Raw genomic sequence first — 20,709 nt, 5'->3', positions numbered from 1 at the left:
CATGTCAATGTAAACACAGTGGCTAAATGTCATCTGTTGCTCTAAGGCAGGTTATTACAAGACAAACTTAAAACTTTAGAAATAAAAAAACACAGGTTAATGTTTGCTAACTGTAAAAGTTTCACATTTTATACTGAGTAATGCAATGAAATGGCTTCCTGACCAGAATTTGGATTTTCTTGAAGAGATGTGATGAGTTTAATTCTACTTGCTGTTGTATGTGACCAGGTTGTAAAACAGTATGCTATTCTGTATGAGAAAACAAATCTACGTACTGATCAGGTTATACCTGAGTCAACTACTACACTACTGTAGGATACTTACATTTTTCCATTACATTAAGCCTCTCTGACTAGGATGCATCGTTGTTCATGGTCCTCTGCTTGCTAGTGGAAAGAAACACATGAATACAGGTTTTTTGTTGTTAAGATGCAAACGTAGGTTCTGGAACCAATGACACACAGTTACAGTATAGCTACAGCTTCATACTTTGTTTTGGCATGTTAATATAAGTCTCTTTGTCCACACAGAGATGAAAACTGTATATTTCAGTTTCATTTTGAAAATGTTTTCCATAAACACAGGATCGTTTCAGCACAGAACCACTGAAAACGACTCAAAACTTTGTAGTTTATATGCCAAGTCTGTACGTGGTGCTGTAACGCTGCCACAGAAATGCACTAAAAATAGAGAAGAAGTTTATGGAGCATGCATATAAAGCTTTTGTGCTGAACACAAACACAACCCTGTAATCTGCCATTGTTCTTGGCTGGATCCGCGCATGTCGCTTAAGTGGATTATGCTCTGTATGACGAAATCGTTTCAAGAAGGTTCTGTTGGCTGACCACACTTAGATGAAACTGTAGGTGTATAGAGATCTGTTCACTCTGTTTCAAAAAGTAGCATTTACGGCCTCCCAAAACGGCATTTCCATGTGGATGAATTGCGATATGATAAAAAAAAACCTTTGCGTGCACTACTGAATTTGTCTCAGTGTGGGCGGGGCCTAATACTGCATCATCAGCATATAACTGCACTTTTACAATCAAACATATCTGCCTTGTCATTAACATAAAGACTCAATGAGATTGGCCCACATACAGAGCCTTGCGGAATGCCACCTGAGCAACTGAGGCATGATGAATTTGAGTCTTGCAAATGTACTACGTGTTTTCTATCCAAGTTAGAGATAAGACATTTTGGTGGCAGCAGTAATTCATGCTTTGATGTCACAGTTTTCTTGGTGGTATATCCTTGAAAAAAAGTAAATAAAAAGCACTTGGAGGTGCATTGCTCCATTTCATCTACCACTAGACTTACTTTTTATCTGCAGCTGAGGACTCTTTAACATAAAAAACTGCTAACCAGCCTTTCTCTTAGCAGTTGCCTTTCATTTATGTCTTATGAAAGAGTTTTACCAAATGAGGAAGAAAAGTTGTGAAAAATGGCCTTCCTGGTTAATGCTGCAATTAATCTTAGAATGCTTTGCAAGAAGCTTATGAACCATAAAGACCACTTTTAACGTTTTTTCTCCCACACACATCCACGCAATGAAGTGGTTTAATGTCTAATAATAACAGCGTATGGAGGGCAGTTTTTATCGGACAGAGTCCAAAAATTATGAAGGGAGGTGGTTGGAGCGGGGCATCTCCCCACCATCTTTTGATATTGTTGTGATTAAGGGCTCCCTGGTGGCAGAATGTATATTTGTCCAACCTGTGTAATACAAAGCCACAAGGATTTAAATAGTTCTATTTAACTGTCTTTTTTACATACTTGACTGACACTTTTTTTGGTTTACAAACAGCCAGTAACTGTGTTTTCATCTCCTTAATTTTACAATCACAAGATAAAAGTGAAAACCTGTTGCACCCATAGAAGACATATAACCCCCTCAGATAAAGCTGTCATTTATTAACCAATCGGGGTCTTATGATTGGGCAGAGCTAGAAAACGAAGAGGATAAGTAGGACAAAGACCTTGGTCAGGGCCAGTCTGATATCACAGGGTAAATTATTAACATTTTAATATTATATAATCAGGGCAGTTCAATCTGTGTCTGCCCATTTTCATATTGTTTATCTTGCTCAAATAAAAGCTCTCTTATATCCTTCTATAGGATTCTGCAGCATGCTCCAGGGCAATAAAAGGCTGTAAACACAGCAGGCCTTCATTCAGAGGAAAGGAGGAGCTTCAGCAGAGTACAGCAGAGACAAACCAGGACCGTCTGCTCGGACTATTTAAGCAATCACACGGACTGTATGCACAAAGCAGAGCAAGATGGCGGTTTTACTCGGCACTTCCATGACTCCTCTGCTTGGGGTGAGCATTTTCATCGCTACCCTCACCTACATCACCTACAAGCTGCTCAAGGATTATGTGCACAAATGGTACCAGATGAAGCCGATCCCTGAGGTGGAGGGGACGTACCCCATTGTTGGAACAGCTCTGCAGTTTAAAACTAATGCAGGAGGTAGGAAATGATCCAAACATGCCGATAAAAGAGGACTTGTGTGGCTTTTGGTGTGCTTAATTCTTTATGCCGACTTTGTTTCAGACTTCTTCCGTCAAATTGAGGAGTATACCAAAGTGTACTCTACTGAACCACTGCTGAAACTCTGGATTGGACCAGTCCCTTTTGTCATTCTGTATCATGCTGAAACTGTTGAGGTAAACTTCACATCTACAAGTCTGAAAACACCAGGTATACTTGGTAAATGTTTTCTTGCTGTCTTGTGAATACATCTGTTACGCAACAGATCGCCATGGTAACTGAGTTGTAAAAGCTTGACTCGGATCCACCCTGCTCTGCATGACAACTCAACCTTAACCTCCTCTCTTCCTTTGTTTACATTGTCTACTTAGGATGCCACACAGCACACTGCATTTTTACACACAACTGATAATCAGACTGTTACTCCACAACTCACTTGAGCTATTAACTAAAAACATCTTTGCGATTTTCTTCTTTTTCTGCAGCCGATTGTGTCCAACCCAGCCCACATGGAGAAAGCTATTGTATACAATTTCCTGCATCCCTGGCTTGGTACTGGTCTTCTTACAAGGTTTGTACATGTGGTTCACCCTTCTTCATTATGGTAAAAGCCTATCAAGTGAGGAAGACATGACTATAAACCTCCAAAACCTGAAATGTTAACCCTAGAGTCAGAGTGACATTTGTGCAAGGTTAAAAAAAACCTGTCAAAAAGTTCCTGAGATATCACATTCACAAGCAAGGGATGAACATGAGGCCTAATGAGCTTAAATGATAATTTTTTTTACCTCCAATAACTGGCTAGTTTGTCCTTAAGTCAGAGTGGACATCAAAGTCCACTAAAATCTAGGGTAGGTATCTTGTTCACAAGCAGGGGATGAACATGTGACCCAATAACCAGGAAATGTCAGAGTGAACATTTGTGCAAAGCTTGAAGCTTTCTAGAGATATCTTAATCCCAAGGAAGGGATGAACATTAGGCCCAGTGGCCCTAACCCTTAACTTACTACCAACAAATCTGATCAGTTCACCACTGACTTGTATTTGACTTGTCTATATCAGCTGTTTTATTACTTAACATAGCCAGCGCCCAACCCAAGTCACTGCCTACTGAGCTACTGCCACCCCCATTTAAATGTACAATATGTGGTTTGACTCTCTCTATCTCACCCTCTAACCATCGTCAATGCCTTCTTCTTTGACAGCACTGGTCCTAAGTGGCGTCAGCGGAGAAAGATGTTGACTCCTACCTTCCACTTCACCATCCTGGCAGACTTCTTAGAAGTGATGAACGAGCAGGCTGAGATCCTGGTGCAGAAGCTCGACAAGAAGGCAGGGAAGGGTGCCTTCAACTGCTTCAGTCACATCACCTTATGCGCGTTGGACATTATCTGTGGTAAACACTGTGCACAAAAAACTACAAGTTTGTATTTATTATAAATAGATCAATTAATTTGCTTATGGTGTTACATTTCTAGTTTTGCATGGAAGATGAGTCAACTCAAGTCAACTTTATTTATAAAGCACATTTTAAACATCTAAGGTTAATCAACGTGCAAAACTGAAGTATCTCATTGACATAACTACTCAAATTTGTTGCAAAAACACTTGAAATTTAGCTCAGATTCATCCTGTTTCTCTTTACTGTTGCTGAGGTATTCCAACACCTTGATTTGAATCCACCTGTGGTAAATTAAATTGATTGGACATGATATTAAGCCACACACCTCTCTATAGAAACGGACAATGGATATCAGAGCAAAATCCAATCCATATGGTCAAAGGAAATACCTGCAGAGCTCAGAGATAGGATTGTTGCAAGGCACAGATCTGGGGAAGGCTACAAAAAAATCTGTGACCTCCATAATTCTTTATGGAAAAAGTTTGGCACAACCAGGAGTCTTCCAAGAGCTAGTCTCCTGACCAAACTGATCAGTCGGGGGAGAAGGGCCTTAGTAAGAGAGGTGACCAAAAACCCAGTGGTCACGGAACTCCAGAGGTCCTGTGTGGTGATGGGACAAAGTTCCAGAAGGTCAACCAATCCCTGCAGCCCTCCACTGATCTGGGTTTACGGCAGAGTGGCTAGACAGAAGGCTCTCCTCTGTGCAAAACACATGAAAGCCTGCTTGGAGTTTGCAAAAAGCACTTGAAGAACTTTCAGACTATGAGAAACAAGATTCTCTGGTCTGATGAAATCAAGATTGAATTGTTTGGTATGGATTCTAAACGTTATGTCCAGAGGTGGAGACCAGGAGGAGACTGCTCATCTCCTGCCCAATACATCCTAGCAGTGAAGCATGATGGTGGCAGCATCATACGGTGGGGGTGTCTTTCAGCAGCAGGGACTGGGAGACTGGTCAGGGTTAAGAGAAAGCAGAATGGAATGAAGTACAGAGACATCCTTAACAAAGACCTTTTCTGCAGCACTCAGGACCACAGACTGGGCCAAAGGTTCACCTTCCAACATGACAATGACCCTAAGCACACAGCCAAGACAACGTAGGAGTAACATTAATTCGACATGATCCTTTTAATAGTGTTGTTTTTTCTTTTAGAAACTGCCATGGGAAAGAAAATTTATGCCCAGAGTAATTCTGATTCAGAGTATGTGAAGAGTGTGTACAAGTGAGTCCGTTTTTGTACTTTACAAGTTTAAAGAAGAAATTTAATAAACGTTTTTTTAAGGTTTGGTCTTCCTCCTTACTTTTTGTCCACAGAATGAGTGACATCATCAGCCGCAGACAGAGGAAACCCTGGTTCTGGTCTGATTTGGTGTACTACTACTTGGGTGAAGGCCGTGAGCACAACAGGGTGCTCAAGATTCTACACTCTTTTACACTCAAAGTAAGTGATGGAGCTAGTGGGCTTCAAAATGAAGGTCTTTATGAGTTTAATCATGAGGAAAAAGGCAGAAAAAGTAGCTAAGTAGCTCTTCATTTTGGTCTCAGGTGATAAAAGAAAGGGCAGAGAACATCTCCACCATTGAATCAGACAGCGACTCTGACAACGGCACAAAGAAAAGACGAGCCTTTCTGGACATGCTCCTGAAGACCGTGGATGATGAGGGCAATGGGATGAGCCACCAGGACATTCAGGAGGAGGTGGACACCTTTATGTTTGAGGTGAGAAATTATGAAAAAGAAAGCACTTTAAATGACATCCAGCAGTAATTTATACACTGGATCAGCCGTTGTGGGTCACAGGGAGTTGGAGCTGTTGTGATTTGTAAGATGATGTAATGTTGTGGAGTTAAAATAAAATTACGTTGTGTGTGTGTTTTTTTTTTAATGTTTCTGTGATTTGACCCTTTTGGTGAACATACAGCTAGCTCATTGAGGACTTGGCGGTTTGCCACCTTTTCTTAAATTTTTCTTTCTTTTAAAGTCCCTGTAAAGTGAAATCCAAACTTCTGAACACATTCAATATGTTGGAATCAGGTTGCTGTAGAAATGTGAAAACACTATTAGAGCAGGGCAGATAAGAGCCCATGACATCACCAGTATTGATGGGGAACTACCCCACCCCCCTAATGCTACAATATGATAAAATCTCAGAGCAGTTCATCTCAGTACAATCTGTAGTAAGCTGATGTCACTGTCTTCATTGAAAGTTAACAGCCAGCTACATGCTGAGTTTTCACCTCCGCCAAGGAGGTTATGTGATCGGGCGGGTTTGTTCGTATGTTAGTTTGTTAGCAACATAACCCAAAAAGTCATGGATGGATTTTCATAAAATTTTCAGGGAATGTCAGAAATGGCATAAGGAAGAACTGATTAGATTTTGGGACTGATCCAGATCAGGGGAAGGAGGTCTGCGCTGTTACCACTTTACACCAGGAGATGGCGGACATGAGTAACTTATTCAAAGTTTTGGAGTTTATAGAGTTTGAAAGACACACGCCCGGTTGAGGAGACAAGTCGGAGCGTAACAGAGAGAAAGACAGCGAATTGTAGAGAGAATACTCACAATGCTGGGAGGAATAGAGGAATATTCACCCCCTGCCATAACTTCCTAGCGAAGCCAATGCTATGCCTCACCGTGTCTCCACCTCACTGGGGAGGGAGTAATTGGTGAATAAGATTTTGGGAGTCATCCAGATCACCGTCTGGATCCAGGAATGTTTTTAAAGGATTCTTCACTATTGGGAGATAGGGCTGATGGCGGGGTCTGTGCTCTCTGAGTGCTTTTCTAGTTATTTTTTATTGTGAGGTAAATTTTCCAAATCTATCAGCCACTTTGGCCCATGGGCAAAAAGTGGCCCTCAAAGTGTCTGCGTAGACATAAGATGGCCCTTATACAAATGTGGTTGATGACCCTGCTTTAGAGATCTGGATCATTTGGATCAACTCAGTAATAAGAGCCTGTCTTTAAGCTCTGGCTTGTATTGGTGACTTAAAAACAGCAAAATTTGATTGAAGAGAAACTGGCTCTCAGCTCCTGTCATTCACATAAGGAGCCAGCTCTTAAAACCAGCTTATTCTTTAATGACACATCCCTAGTTGCTGGTCATTGGTTTTAAACTGAGGTGTCATTTCAGTCTAACTAGTACCTCACTTGGTTTAGGTTATCATCCCTGTGAAGGGCAATTTGTTTGCAGGCAGTTGGACATACATCCACAAAATTAAGGCAGACAATAATTCATTTAAAATGCCAATGGCAGCAGGGACAAATATGTTTTTAGCCTTTTATTCCTGCATGCTTGCAGGCTGAATCTGTGGTCAGACGGTAGCTGCTTACATCCAGGAAGAAAAGGATGGCTGTGATCAACCAGGATTGACTGGGCCTTCCTGAGAGTCCTAACTTTGTATAGGAGAGGAAAGCTGCACAGGTCAGCACAAAACATGATGGCACATATGAATGATTTCTGCTGTCGAACGGGGAGTGAAGATTCTTTTGACCAATCGGTGGACTGGAGTGAGTCTAGCTCCACCTACAAGGGTTGAATGGGTACGCCTGGTATTTCAACATAAGGTTGCCATAAAGTAGGACAGTACAGATCTGTTTTTGTACCCTTTCTATCGTCTAACAGTGGAAATGTAAATAATTGTGTACCATGCTGTCACATGGGAAGTTAAGAGTCTTTCAACCAATCAGTAGACTGCAGTGAGTCTAGCTCCACCCAATTAGGGTTGAATAGGGACACTTGGCACTTCAACAGAAGGGTACCAAAAAGTGGGGCAATGCACTTTTTGGTACCTTCCCCAGCTTTTGAGAGTGGAAATGCAAATGTTTGCATACTGTTCTAAACCAAACTGACCCAGACTGTTTGGTGGAGTAAAATAACATTTGCTTTGAGTCAAATGTAGCACAAGTTTACCTTTTAAACACAACAGTCTGACTACTGCAGCCACTGTTTTACTGAATGTTAAATGTAGAGGTCGAGATACAGTTGGCTTACACAATCAGTGGTTCATGTGGACATGGTGGTCTGGGATTAAATCAAACTCCCAGCATGAATTATCATCCCAGGCTGTCCCTGCATACCAACCCTTCTCTAGCACATTCACAGGGACAACTTTAAATTCCAGGCAAATGCTTTCCTTTTTTCCACTGCCCCAGGAGGCCAAAACAAAACAAAACAAATGTAAATCAATTAGTGCAGCTCCAAACATGTAAATTCTGTTTTTTCCCTGTGTTTAACTCTCTTCTTTTTGCAGGGACATGACACCACAGCGGCCTCCATGAACTGGGCCGTGCATCTGCTGGGCTCCCACCCTGAGGTGCACCGTAAAGTTCAACAAGAGCTGGACGAGGTGTTCGGTAACGTGCCCTCTCCCTAGTCACCACACACCTTCTCACTTTCATGATATCATACATTTTCCTGCCTCAAAGGCCTTTTTGACTCATCCCTGCATGGACTCATTTGTTTCATTTTAAGTCAAAAGGAGCTTACATAGGACATAAAAGCTGTGAAAATCCTTGCCAAAACACATAGAGAATAATTGAATTTTCTGTCACTGCTGTGTGGATGTAACATCAGGCCTCGCTGCATTTTTTCCATGACGTAAACGAGCTGCTCTTGTAGCAATAACAGATGCTAAGCTGGTGCCAGAGGAGCACTGAGCAGCACTTTGCCCAGTTAATAATTTCTCTGACTTTAAACGTATGTCTTATCACATATCATTACATATCTGTTGGGCATGTAATTTAAACAAAACAGTACCATTAAATTCTTATCTTTTCCAGGACATATCACAGATATCGAAGTAGGGGAAAGTGTAACAGCAGGAACACAGAGCATGAAATTAATCCCTGTTTAATGTGCAAAGGTACGTCTGACCGGCCTGCCACCTCCGAGGACCTGAAGAAGCTTAAATACCTGGACTGTGTAATCAAGGAGGCTCTGAGACTCTACCCCTCTGTGCCTTTCTTTGCCCGCTTCATCCGTGAAGACTGCCATATCAGTGAGTTACAGAAGAGTGATGACACCTAAAGGAAACATTTGTCGTGTGTAAATCCCCCCATGGAAATGGTGTTTCTTAATAGAGGCTGAGGGATGCCAGGCTGCTTCTGTTATTTCCTACTGAAAAATAGCTTTCCTTCTCATGTGGCAAAGAAATAGCAGAGGACTGAATCATGTTATGTGAAGCCAGGCACCTTCCAGGATGATATTTACCTGTCTGTAAAATGATCACTACTACTTTACATAGAACTTGGTTGTAGTAGAATAAGATTTCTATAAAAGTGATGCTATACGCAGTATGACATTAACTAAAAAGATGATAAAAGATAACACAAAGTAACCTAATGCAGTGTTTCTCAACCTTTTCTCCAACAAGGTACCTTTTAAAATTACATATAAACATTTTATATCTCTACAGCTGATTGGGGCTTTTTGTGGTAGTAGAATAAATAAGGTAAACTTCTAAAGCTCTTGTGAAACAATTCAAATGCCTTGGAAGAAATGTGTAGTGATCATGCAGACAAACACACTTTGATGCATTTGCCACTCAATTATCACCTGCTGAAGTGAAAAAAATTAGCATGACCCCTAAAGCAGGGGTGTCCAAACCATGGCCTGAGGGCCAAATGTGGCCAGCAGTCCAATTTTCATTGGACCTCAGCAAATTTTATAAATAAAAGAAACACAGCCCATAACAGAACATAAAGCTTGTGCTAAACTATATTATAATAAGTAGTTTCAGCACAGGATGGTGCTGCCGTGCCAATTCTGTAGACAAACATTTTGACAAGCCAAATTTATTTTTCTGTGACTTTGCCAACCATCTAAAAAAATATCTTGATTTATAACGCCATGATGGATTATGGCTGCAAAAAGCTGTACCAGTGGCATTCCAGGGGTAGCGCCAGTGATAGCTGGGGCCAACCAGGGCCCCCTGATATCTAAATGGACCTCCCAAAATCCTGACAATTATTGTCTGATTGCCTTGTCAGTCATTCACTAGCTATTTAAGCATACCCAATCAATAAGAATCTTTATATATATATATATATATATATATATATATATATATATATATATATATATATATATATATATATATATATTTAGAGTACAGAACAATTGATAGGGGCAGAAACAGGGATGAGGGAGCCACTTACTGTATGAACATGGGGCATGATCTAACAGCTAGGCTATCTGCACCCCACTAAGCATGTCTTAGATTGGTATTACTAACTACATAAACCCGAATTAGTCTAATGTAAACTAAATTATTGCTGCTTAAAGTTAAGTAACATTACAAAGTAATGTAACATAACCATCAAAGAAAATTAACATTTAATGACATAAACTGACCTTCTGTAAAGTGATGCAATGTTATCCTACGTTACCTTGTGTTACGTTGCATATAGCAGAGGGTAACCAGGCATCCCTGATTTCTGGGGACAGTTCCCGTTTTAAGAGACTGGATTGTGCTGTCCCTGAAAATGTCCCTGATGTTTGCTGTGAATTTATTAAAACCCTCCCACAAAGTTAAACGATGCTGCAGCTCTGATTGAGGTTGCACACAGGCTAACAACTTCTGCTTTTTGCTGTTTTGTCTGCAGCATAAAAAAAAAAAAAGATGAAAATATAATGTAAAGTAGATAAAGTTAACAACAGAATCATTGTGTAAAATTTACCTGAGTATGTTCTTCACATGTGTCTAACTTTATATTGATATTGTCAGACATTGACTTCTCTTAGCTTGTTTTGCAACACCTGGTGTCATAAAAATGTTTGCATGAATCCAGATTTCTTAAATGGTTATTCATACTTAGAACTGTAATGTTGGTAAATTTTACCCCTGAAGATAGCATTGATTTTCCCGCTGTTTTATTTCACAATAGATGTTACCATGAAAACAAACTGTCTTTTGTTAGACTTTAATCACAAATTATAGATCAACTTAAAAATTGCAAAAAAGACATTTATGAGCGTGAAATATCAGTAGATTTGCTCAACACTTTGAGTGAAGTGAAAATCTGATGGTGTGAAAGTTTCAGGACTGAGTGGTCAGTCTTAAGACGATTGTGGATGTGATGGATCTTCATCAGACGCTGGTCTGGTGCTCTCTCTCTGGTTAATGGCTTTTCATAGTCTGTGGTCAAATAACTGCTCTTTTTCAGTGCTCTTTCTAAAAAATTATGCACTTTAGTAATAGGTAAATTTTACCCACTGGCTGTTTAAGGTATATAGAGATCCCTGGTGGTTCTAGTGATAAATAGCAAAGTTATATAGCATAATGTCTTTGATATATTGCACTGTAACACACTGCAACAGGTAATACTGGATTCTGACTTAACGAGCTGTAAAGTATGTGATAAAAGGAACATCACCTAGCCAAACATGACATAATAATAAACCAAACCATACTCTATTTTCTAAACTCAGTTGTGGGGCAAAAGCCAAACCACTCCTCAAAAAATAATTTAGCACTAATGTGTTGGTACTGCTTGGTACTGTTTCAAAGTCACAGGCAATCTTCATAATGCTTTGTGTGGATACAACCATGTACTGTGGTGTTAAGAGGTCATGGTCATTTCAAGTCTGTCCTTTATAACTGCAATGCTGGGTAGAGGAAAAGGATGAAAAATAGAAAGGAATTAGGATTCAAGAGATACAGAGATGAAGCAAACACTTGAAATTGTGCATCAATAACATGCTGAATGGTTCCTATTCTCTCCTGCGAGTGTATTGTGCCTTTTTTCACCTATTAAGCCAATTTGTAAGTTATTAACTTTGTTTAAATATGTCTTTTAGAGGAGTTATTCTTTAGGCCTTGATTCTAAAGGTATTTGTTCATGCAGCCAATCCTTTGACTGAGGTTACAGATCTCAGAAAACGGAGATAAGACAATAATATTCAACTGTGCACCAGTAGTTTTGAGTTTTGTGATCCAACTCATCTGTATTCATTCGGTGGTGATTAGACTACCAATTCCCACAGTGATGAAGATTTTGTTGTTTCTATAGATGGTTATAAGGTTCCCAAAGGTGCCAATGCCGTCATCATAACCTACGCTCTCCATCGTGACCCACGGTACTTCCCCGACCCCGAGGAGTTCAGACCTGACCGCTTCCTGCCTGAGAATTCAGTGGGCAGACCTCCGTATGCGTACATCCCCTTCTCTGCTGGACTTCGTAACTGTATCGGTAAGAACAGGACAGGATTCAGGATTTTTATTCATGCAGGACTTTAGTTTTTCCTCTTTGAGATTCTTAAATCTGTGCTTTAATTTGGAACTACCAATGTGCTAACCCTCCCCAGGTCAGAAATTTGCACTGATGGAGGAAAAGGTGATCCTGGCGTCCATTCTTCGTAACTTTAACGTGGAGGCATGTCAGACACGTGAGGAGCTGCGACCAGTGGGAGAGCTCATCCTGCGACCAGAGAGGGGCATCCTGATCAAACTGGAGAGGAGGAAGAACAAGTCTACATAAAATGTGGAACTCCTTCCTGTCTCCTTCCCTCATGTCTCTGTTTTTAGTTGCTAATTTGAACAATGACTGACGCTGCACTGTTTCCAAAATAACCCTAGAGGTCAAAGAGATGCCTTCTGTGTTTGGATTTTAGAGTTTTCTCATCATCTTTGACATCCTAATTACAAAAATAAGCCTCATAAAAATAAAGCTAGATCTATATTTATCTATCATTGTTAGTTTTAGACAAAAAGTTACATGGGGGAATTAAATTGCTGTCCATCACAGACTGTGTGCTGTGTTTGTTGTCCCATTTTTTGCCACACTCAAATGGAAGAAACAGAATGAAGCATGTTTGAAATGCTCAAGATGTTCGATGTAAAAAACAGATATATTTTACTCTTTGTGCATACTTTATGTGAATGAAAGGCCTTACTTTCTTGGTACAGAGCGACTGTAAAAACAAACACTTTTACATATTCATTATGTCAACACACACCACAACAAACACAAGCCTTTCATTAGGGTGCAGGGTTTCCTCTGAATGTTAATTTCCAAACTCTTGGTGGCAGTTTTCCCTCTCTATGAACCCAAATAACATCTCCTCAAGTCTGTTCATTCCTGCTTATCATCACATGCACTGTCTCTGTGTAAGCTATCCTTCACTGTTAATCAGACACATGAAAACAACAGGGATGTGCGAATTAAGACCTAGCTTTTCAGTGGGGTTGGTTAACAAAACCAGCTCTAAACTGATACTTTTTTTTTTAACAGTACTGGTGTCTAAACTGTGCCTGAATAGACACCTTTAAGAGAAGGTAAAGTGTGTTAAAAGTCAATCAAGTAAACAAATCAAGTGTATAATAATATTTTTTTTTTAATTTTGAAGCTATGTTAGCTATACAGATGACAATAAAGGGGTAAAAGAACAAGTCACTGTGGCTGCAGACCCCCCCCCCCAGTGAGAAGCCACACCTCTCAAAATGACCAACACATGCTAATACTTTCAAAATAAAGTCAGATTAAACTCACGATTAGGGTTAGGATAAGGATTAAGGTAAGGGTGAGGAAACCTGAAATTAAAAGGCAAAAACCTGACCTGCAAAACCTAATTACAGACAAAAATAGACCTGAATATTAAGTCTGCCTAGAGAAAAAAAGTTGTTCTCAATGAAACACTCTAATGCAGCTAATATAACTAAGACTAAAGATAACTAAGCTAAGCAAAAGCAACTGGAGCTACGTTAGCTATGTAAGATTATGCTATGTTAGCTACATGGGTCACATCGCTACACAGCTAAATCAAAGGCTAACAAAGTCACAATTGCTATGTAGGTAACAAAGCTACATAACTAACATAGCAAAAGCAACTGGAGCTACGTTAGCTATGTAAGATTATGCTATGTTAGCTACATGGGTCACATCGCTACACAGCTAAATCAAAGGCTAACAAAGTCACAATTGCTATGTAGGTAACAAAGCTACATAACTAACATAGCAAAAGCAATTGGAGCTACGTTAGCTATGTAAGATTATGCTATGTTAGCTACATATGTAATGTTGCTATGCAACTACATCTAAGGCTAACAAAACTGCAATGACTACGTAGGTAACAAAGCTAAGTAACTAACATAGCTAAAGCAATTGGAGCTACATGATCCGAGATAGATTATGCTATGTTTGCTAAAGTAGACCCGTTATACAAGTAGTTAAGCAGTGCTCACGTTAGCTTAACCCAAAGCTAACTTGGCTACATTGGCTTACATAGTAAAGTTAACCATGCAGCTAGGAAGCTATTTCAGCTTAAGCTAACATAGCTAAAGCAAGCAACCGTTTGCGCACCTATACTGCTAAAATGGGTCCATGGTATCACAGTCTTGCACCTTTGCCTTTCTTCAAAGGCAGTTTTTGCGTCAAATCAAATGTTTTGAGTAACGAGTATTCAGCTGGCTATAAGCTGTTTCTTCTGGTTGTTTTTCAGGGTTTTGGATTGGCCCTTATCTCCAGTGAAAGGCAATCTTAATGTCTTTATTATGATATTAACCAGTAACACTGGTCTACTATAATAAGCCTCTGCAAACCTGTCCAGACCTGTCCTCTTTGTAAAGTGTCTTGAGATAGTTTTTGTTTTGAATCAGTGCTATAACAAAGAAAGATTGATTGATTGATAATACTTTATTCAACTGAGACATTTTGGTCAATGCTATGCTTCCACCTTGTGCCAACAGTTTGGGGAAGGCCATTTTTATTCCAACATGACTGTGCCCCAGTGCACAAAGAAAGGTCTATAAAGACCCACGATCAGATTGAAGTTGGTGAAGATGGCTTTAAGCAGTACGATGTCATCAATGCTCTGGACATGGACACCATGATGAGTATGATCTACGCATGGTCGGATAAACCGGTGAAGTTTGTTCTCATGGCGTTAATAACACCCTGGACACTGAGATCATCCCAAAGTCTGACACTAAGGAGGAGGAGACTCACATCCTTACTGTGGAAGGCTTTCTGCTTTACACCTACGAACCTTTGATCAACGTGCTGAACCAATGTTACTTTATTTCCATCCCATATGAAGAATGCAAAAAGAGGAGGTGCTCTAGGAACTACACGGTGCCAGATCCACCCGGCCTGTTCGATGGCCATGTCTGGCCCATGTACTTGAAACACAAGAAATGGTTTGATGAGTTCAGTGTGGGAGAACTTGACTTGCCTGCACAAAGTCCTGACCTCTACCACCTTTGGGATGAAGCCAGGCCTTCTTGGTCAACATCAGTGCCTGCCCTCATAAATGTTCTACCGACTAAATGGGCACAAATTCCCACAAATATACTTGGATATCTTGTGTGAATCTTTACAGATACATAAAGGGGTTTAATTCTATCTTAAAGTGCATGTATTTGGATATAATATCATTACAGTCACTGTTGGTGTAATGGTCAATTGGACAAATACTTTTGTCCATAAATTCTATCACTTTTTACCTTCCCTGTGATGCCCCTGCACATGTTGGTTAATACTGGTTAAAAACTTTCAAACTCCAGCTTATGAGTATGTAACACCAACTCTCAGTTTAAAACCTTGAGACCAACTCAGGATGACCCTGATGACATCACTATGACATCATCAGGGTTATTTTCTCAGACTTGACCTAATTTTCGAGAGTCCTTCAACAAGCCCCAGTTAACCTCCCCCCTGCACTTGCCCCCGGGGAATCCCCGCCGCCATGATAAGTGTCATTCAGAAAAACTCAAGCGAAATTCGAGAGATCGACCTCTCGATGGCTGAGGGAGTGAGTCATCAACAACAGTCGATAATCACATCAACGGTCAACCATTATGCATCAAAGTTTCCGCTCTCAAGTCAACAAGAAAGTGATTAAAAGTGTTTAAAACTAATGTTTGTAATTGTAACAAACCAAGAAGATGTCAGAGCGAACCAACCATAAGTGTTTATGTCAAGATCCACATTCATCAATGGGCATTAGCAGTTTTCATGAAGTACCTTGAAGTCAAATAACAAGGCTGCACACAGCCAGCGATCCGCGGTGACTAAGAAACAACAAGGGCAAGTGCATTCCATTAAAATCCCCACTCGTCTCCCACCCACTTCTCCTCTGCTCTCCAAGTGGCCTCCGTGCATCAAGTGGCGTTACATAACACCAGAGCTTAGGGGGACTGAATGAGGAGAAGTGGAATCACTAATGAAACACAGCTTTAATGAGGCTCAAACAAAATTATTCAACTGTTTCCACTGGAGGAATGGCACTCCCGCGTGTTTGAAATTCTGTGTTTTCCGAAATTTGTTTGTACAACGAATGTGAACGACTTTTGACCTCTCTTCACCCTGCTGGCTGGAGCTTATAGGAGAACACATTCAGGTTAATGATTATAATGACCGGAGCTCTTCACTGTCTGAATCATATCCAGGTCAGAAGGATCCATCGTAACAAAGCAGTAATCATAGCATGACACAGTTACAAATGACCCCATCCATTATGTCACAGGATGATTTAGCTGCTGTGCCTGCAGGGGTCGTTGACTAATACCAAAATGAGATGACTGATGATGAATTGCATGCTCTCATTCAATGCTATTATTTGAATTATTGAACATGTCTCTAATCAATGGCTGGACAGTGCTGAGAGCTTCAATCCAAGCAGAACGACTTAATCTGAGATTAAGAGATTTTACTTACATTCAGAGGCTGAGTGGATTCTCTGTGGTTCAGTTTCTGGACATTTTATGATGCCTTTAATGCTTCCCTAAGGCCGGAAAGGTTATGGTTTCAGGTTGACCACTCTGTCTGTCTGATCTTATCTTCTGAATTTGACATCCCATCATGTACAAACTTGTTTTACATTTGTACAACATTGAACTAATGTTCACTTTGACAGAAGGGTGATCTGAAAATATTTTGGAGGTTGAAGCTCAAAGATGAAGGTCACAAGGCCTCATGTTCATCCTTGCTTTTGAATGCAGTATTAAAAGGTTGCTTTAAAAGATTTAGGCAGGAACATTTTCTTGGGTTTTCTTTTAACTTTGCACTAATGCCAGAGACAAATTTATTAGATTAAAGCGGTCAGAGGTAAAGATCATTCAGCCTTAAGTTAATCTCTTGCATGTGAATGCAATTTCTCGAGGACGCTATGCAAAAATGTCCACTCTGACCCTTGGTTGGAGTTGATAAGACTCTAGAGGTTTTAGATTGTCTGTGCAGTTCATTTAGCCTCATGCTCATCCTGTGATGTAACAGTATTATGAGGAATTTTCTTGAAACTTTGCACATACATTACTGTATGTGGTTGCAAAATGGTCCCAACCAATTTAGGCATGGTTGGGACGAAATTGTGGCTGTTGTAAGGGGTGTAAGCTCGCCTGGGGGGAAGGAGGATTTGCACAACCTCGGTAGTGCTCTGGATGTCTCTGCATGGGGAAATAATCGTCCAAAAAATAAAGTCCACATCTTTAGAGTGGAGTATTGGGGGGGATGTGGAGAATAATTATAGCCTAAGGCAGGGGTTCTCAACGTTGGGGGCGGTACCCCATTGGGGGTCACGAGACACTGAGAGGGAGTCTCAAGATGCCTTAAAAATCTTGCCACTCTGCCTATTGTTGGCTCTGTTGACCCATTATTGCCAATATTAACCCCCTTGTACCACTTTTTATACCACATTTCACTATTTGATATTCAAATTTTTGCCAGTTTAACCATTTCTGCCTGTTTTACCAGTTTATATCAATTTGGCCTTCCCTTTCACCAAATTTTCACTTATTTTTGCCGCCTTAACATCATTTTAGCCACTTTTTATTCTCCTTTTAGCACTTAATATGTCCTTTTATGCCACTTCAACCCATTTTTGATATTTTTAGTTTAGTTTTGCCACTTTTATCTATTTTTTGGCACTTCTAACCCTTTTCTGCTACTTGTAAAATCCAATTTCACCACCTTATCCATCATTTTTTTTTTGCAGTTTTTATCCATTTTAGCTATTTTTACTGTACTCTAATTCTGTGTTAAACAAAAGTATTTACATTTTAAAGAGGGCTCATTACTACACAAATTAATTTAAACAATATTTGTTTCTTTGATAAGAGTGATTATTTTTCAGGTTAAAAATAAAATACCACTGCTTAACTTTACAATGGACCATGATTTTGCTGGGTCCCAGAAAGCTCTCCCATTTTTCCCCCTTATGGGCTGCATTGCTGTGTTCAGCCACCTTCAGGTACAGTGGGGGTCCCCAGTCTCTGGCACCTTTATTTTGGGGGTTGTGGGCTGAAAAGGTTGAGAACCACTGGCCTAGGGTACTGTGCTGGCAGATAGAAGGGTTACCATAAGCCCTTGGTCGTGCTGTGGGCATTCCAAGGGCCCAAAATCTGCCAGCGGTCTCTGGGCATATTACCAGGGGTGAAAAGGCCTGGACAGAGGAGATGCTGTTTGGCTTGACCTTGGCTGTGGTGACAACTCAGACCCTGTGATAATCCCTTAACACCCTACATGTGCACATGACTGTATATACAGTAGTAACTAGATTTCAAGGTCATTAGGCCCACAGTTCATCCCTTGCTTGTGAATGTGACAAGAAGACTTTGCTAGCTTCTCTTCAAATTTTGCACAAATGTCAATTCTGAAGAGTTGTTGATGGCCAAAGGTCAAGGTAATTTAGCCTTTTGTTTATCCCTTGCATGTGATTGCAATAACTCAAGAACACTTTGAGGGATTATCTTTACACATTGCACAGCTGCCCACTATGACCCAAGGATGAATTGACTTTATGAAAGTTAGAAATAAAAGTAAAATTGCCTCATGTTCATCCCTTGCTTGTGGCACAAAACTTCTAGAAAACATTTGGGATTTTCCTCCAAATTTGCTCAAATGCCATGACTAGATTTATCAGGTCGGGGGTCAAGATCATTGTGCAAAAGTTCATCCTTCTCAATTTAATATGAGGCCCACAGGTCATCCCTTCTATGTGAATGTGACAACTTGAGAATAACCACTACGTTAAAATATCGACCTTGACTCAAGTGCACAACGATTCGATTTTGAAGGTCAAAGTCACAGTAATAAAGCCGTATTATATTGAGCTCTTGCTTGTGAATGCACTATTTGAAGTAAATGTAAATACATTTTGGACAAGGTCCACTCTAAATAATGTATAAATTGGTTAGTTTTCTTGAGGTAACAGATCAAATATCATGGTCATTCGGCCCCATGTTCATCCCTTGCTTATGACGCAATAATTCAAGAATACTTTGAAGGATGTTCTTCCAATTCTGCACGAATATCTTGACTAAATTTTGGAAGTCAAACAGATTAGATCCTTTGCTGTTTAAGATGACATCTTAAGAAAACTCTTTTGGCTTATCTCCAGGCTTTGTAACAATACAAATTGAAGAACAAACTCTTAAGAATTTGAAGGTCAAAGGTTAATGTCATAGAGGTATGTGATATCCAAAATATTTTGGGCAGTATTTTATTTACATGTTACACCATGCCCACTGTGACTCGTGGATGAATTGATCAGATTCGGGAGGTTAGGTTACAGGTCAAAATATCAAGTACAATGTACCTTTAATTCATCCCTGGCTTGTGAACATGGCATTTTAAGAATACTGTGTTGGCTTTTAATGAGACCTAGCTGCAACATCAACTCTCACTCAAGTACAAAATGATTAGATTTCAGGGGTCAGAGGTCAAGGTCATTAAGCTTATGTTCATCTTTTGCTTATGAATTAAACATATTAAGGATACTTTGAGGGATCTCTACAAATTTTTGCACAAATGTCCTGGAGAGATTTTGGAGACCAAAGGTGAAGGTAATAGGTCCTTTGGTTCATTCTTTTTGAACATAAATTCTCGAGGCATCTTAACATCTACTTCAGGTAACTGTGGCAAGGTTGATAGAGTCTGTCAACTTGCAATTGGGAAGTTGTGGGTTTGATCCCCTGCTTCAGCAGTCGCATGTCCACATGTCCTTGGTCAGGACACTGTACCCCAATTTGCTCACACTGCTTTGTCGGTGGGGTGTAAATGTGTATGAATACGTATGAGTGGGATTTAATTAATACTGATGGCTAATTCTTCATGGAAACCTCTGCCATCATTGTGTGAATGTGGTATGAATGGTTAGGTTAAAGCAATGTCAGACAACTAGCGCTATACAAGCTCAAGTCCATTTACTTTATTGGCTTCCTTTTGAACTTTGCAGGAATGTTTACTTTGACTCAAGGACAAAATGGTTAGATTTTAAAGGCCAAAGGTCATACATACTGAGGGTTTTTTCACACCTTGCACAAATGTGCTTTCAGACTCTTAGATGAATTATTTAGATTCTGGAGGTTACTAATCAAAGGTCAAGGTAATATGATATTCTGTGTTCACCCATTGCTTGTGACCAAATACCTCAAGAATGCTTTGAAATGTTTTCATCAAACTTTGCACGAATATCCTGACTAGGTTTTGGAGGGTCAACACTAAACACAGCCTTTGTGAACATCGACCAAACTTGATGTAATTATGCAACTATGTAACTAATTGCCCCATGATTAGGACCAGATCAACCAAACTTTAGGTGTAAACACGCCCTTAAAGAGGCCTTCCTGGTTCAAGCTATACTCAAGAAACATTCTGTGATCACTCGCTGCACAATCCAGGAAGGCCACTTTTAACAGCTTTTCACCCTCATTATGTCAAAGTCCTCCATCAAATGAAAATGGTGGTGTACTGTTTTGGGGTCCAGTTTTTTTTGCTAGGACTCAATTCGAAAAAAAAATTATAGTGAGCACTGGAGGTGAACGGAACCAAGCAGATAGTCTCAGAGCTTTGAAATGTCTAGTGAGACCACA

At 40.1% G+C, this 20,709-nt stretch overlaps 1 protein-coding gene across 1 annotated transcript; it reads left to right on the top strand.

The window, feature by feature from the left end:
• The first annotated feature begins 2,081 nt into the window (after positions 1–2,081).
• LOC121508566 (cytochrome P450 4V2) lies at positions 2,082–12,838 on the top strand. Its single transcript, XM_041785500.1, has 11 exons — positions 2,082–2,473; positions 2,558–2,670; positions 2,980–3,065; positions 3,700–3,890; positions 5,050–5,119; positions 5,212–5,338; positions 5,443–5,616; positions 8,152–8,254; positions 8,764–8,898; positions 11,912–12,091; positions 12,207–12,838. The coding sequence occupies exons 1-11, from the start codon at positions 2,281–2,283 to the stop codon at positions 12,377–12,379; spliced, it is 1,545 nt and encodes a 514-aa protein (XP_041641434.1). The 5' UTR covers positions 2,082–2,280; the 3' UTR covers positions 12,380–12,838.
• The last annotated feature ends 7,871 nt before the right edge of the window (positions 12,839–20,709 follow it).

The sequence above is a fragment of the Cheilinus undulatus genome, linkage group 4 (genome assembly GCF_018320785.1).
Source record: "Cheilinus undulatus linkage group 4, ASM1832078v1, whole genome shotgun sequence".
Lineage (NCBI taxonomy): Eukaryota > Metazoa > Chordata > Actinopteri > Labriformes > Labridae > Cheilinus > Cheilinus undulatus.
Note: the sequence above shows the minus strand (reverse complement) of the source record. Positions and strands in the feature narration are given on the sequence as shown.

Coding starts and splice junctions, on each gene's coding strand:
- LOC121508566 (XM_041785500.1), top strand. CDS start 2,281: ATGGCGGTTTTACTCGGCACTTCCATGACTCCTCTGCTTGGGGTGAGC. Junction 8,899..11,911: donor CCGTGAAGACTGCCATATCA/GTGAGTTACAGA, acceptor TTGTTTCTATAG/ATGGTTATAAGGTTCCCAAA. Junction 12,092..12,206: donor TGGACTTCGTAACTGTATCG/GTAAGAACAGGA, acceptor AACCCTCCCCAG/GTCAGAAATTTGCACTGATG.